General features: G+C 30.3%; 1 protein-coding gene across 2 annotated transcripts in view; it reads right to left on the bottom strand.

Moving 5' to 3' along the window:
• The window catches only part of LOC111405524 (rhodanese-like domain-containing protein 7), a 5,529-nt gene extending 5,092 nt beyond the window's left edge, over positions 1 to 437 (bottom strand). Inside the window, exon 1 of one of the 2 annotated variants that reach the window (XM_023034453.1) lies at positions 16 to 437. In XM_023034453.1, coding sequence (XP_022890221.1) covers positions 16 to 378 — 363 coding nt within the window. In that variant the 5' untranslated portion in view covers positions 379 to 437. The remainder of the gene's footprint in view (positions 1 to 15) is intronic. The other variant, XM_023034454.1, reaches the window with a different exon arrangement.
• Between the last annotated feature and the right edge of the window lie 1,881 nt (positions 438 to 2,318).

Here is a 2,318-nt window from a genome sequence, read left to right as displayed (position 1 = left end):
AGTAAAGGAATTTACCAGCTGCTCACAGAGCTGTTTTAGGGGTTTCCTAAAATTAGCATATTCTGGAAAATCCGCAAACTTGTAGAAGGACACAACAACAAGCAAACACTCCGTTTTCAAAACATTACATCTAGAAAGAGTGAAGTTGCGAGAATTAAAAACACCATTCTTGAGATCAGCAAATAGAGGAAGGTTTGAGGATTTGGATTCTGAAGTGGGATTATTCAGGGTAGGGTTTATAGGTGTAAGTTTCGGATTAGCGTTTGGGGTTGAAGTTGAAGATATCATTTTCAGCGCCGCCACCACAGAAGCCCTTCTTCTACAGAGAACGAGAGGGCAAGGGTGCAATTGCGTAGAGACGTATAACGTGATAACCATCTCGCGGCGGCGCTGCACATTTCTAGGGCTAAATGTTTGTGTATAAATTTCTATATGAATTATTTTCGGGGGATTTTTTTAAACCGCTTATCATTATTCATTTTTGTCAAAATGTCTATAATATCTTTAATGAAATGACTTGTCATATATTTTACACAAAATATCCTAATTTATTGGAATAATTCCAAAATTCTTCTATTTCTCTCATTTCGAATTTTAATATATAGTTTTATCCTTTGATCTAATAAATTAGCATAATCTGTAATATAATTGTCATATAATTCTTTAAAATTATCATAATCCTTATATGATATATTCATAGTCTCTAGTTGAGAAAAAAATATTTTTTATTTTTTCTAATATTCTTTCTAGTAGATTATCTAATTCTTTAATTGTATAGTTTGGCATCATTTGGATAATTCCTTACAAACTTTATGAATAATAATAACATGATAGATAAGTTTTTGCAAACATGATAAATAATAATCCCTACGATTCTTTTAAGATATTAGAAGAATTCTTTCTAAATTTAACAAAGACAATAATTTTACCTTACTTTTGATCTTAAATCTGTATTCTTAGAGTCGAGTGATCTTCAGGATCTGAATCTACAAACTGCTCTCTGAAACGGCCTTTTGCCTCAATGGGAATTATGCTATTTCAACTTCTTGCCCTCACTGTATCTTTTCTTAGAATTAAGAATAAAGATTTTAAGTAAAGAAAATTCTCTCTTTGTTAAAGTAAGAAAGAGATTATCTTCTTCAATTTGTCAAGAATCTATGGGATAGGAAGTTTAGAAACTCATATTTTTCTGATATCAAAATATTGAGATTTTATTTCTATAATGATTTATACAAGATTTCTATTGTATACAAGGGATTTCCAGAAAAACTGGTTTTGAATAAAACTTAAGGAAATAAAATGGTTTTTAACTCGAGATGATCCATTCTTTCCCCAAAGACCTCTATTTATACATGACTCAAACTTACTATTATTGGTTTATTATATCATTGTATACATCAGAATTTGAAAAAGGCTCACATGCCTCTCTATTCCTTTCCTCCTGGAGTCTACATTTTCACATGCATTTTTTGCTTTTTCATTAAAAGGGCATCTTTTCTTTTATTATTACCTCTCTATCTTTGGCTCCATATGCAGCTGGCTAGATGCTTTGGTAGTGATAGGTCCCCTTTTATTTATCTTCATTCATCTTTTATCTTGAAAAATCAATCTTTTTAATCTTGTCTGCATGTAGGGCACTACCTCAATCTGCATGATTTTTGGATTATTCTAAGACTTCCATTAATTTGATGAGTATCAAATTTCTGGATATATTCTTTCAAAATAGTAGATTTTTCTTTTCCATTATTCGTAAGGAGTGTCCATCCTTCATATTGATACAAACATCTGAATTTTTTATCATATAAGTTCTTTGCAATGTTGTAAAGAATTTTCATCCCCAAAATTCTTCGAGATTTTATCTTTGATTTATTGATTTTAGGCAATGATTTATTATTTCAGCCAACTTGAATTTGAAAATCTCGGCCAACATATCCAATTGTGATAATATGTTCAGCAGGATAATATATCCTTCCATCAACCTCAGGACTTATTGAATAAAATTTGATATAAATCGATCTCCCTTGGGCAAATTTTGAAACATCTGCCCTGAATATATCATCAAATTTGTCAATTTCTTTTAAATCTTTTCCTTGATAGATCAAATCCAAAAATCCATAATCTACCGCCATTTTGACCATGAAAGGGTATGCATCTTTGGTAATTATTAATTTGGGATAAACATGATCTCCTGATGCAATAAAATATGATTCATTTTCTTCCAATTCATAAACAATTTTGACAAATGATCTATATTCTTCTTCTTTTGATGATAAAAGAGTATCATCATCTTCATCAGTTTTGATTTTGATAACTCTTGT

The sequence above is a fragment of the Olea europaea genome, chromosome 12 (genome assembly GCF_002742605.1).
Source record: "Olea europaea var. sylvestris chromosome 12, O_europaea_v1, whole genome shotgun sequence".
Taxonomy (NCBI): domain Eukaryota; kingdom Viridiplantae; phylum Streptophyta; class Magnoliopsida; order Lamiales; family Oleaceae; genus Olea; species Olea europaea.
The sequence above is the reverse complement of the archived record's forward strand: the minus strand, read 5'-3'. Positions and strand labels throughout refer to the sequence as shown.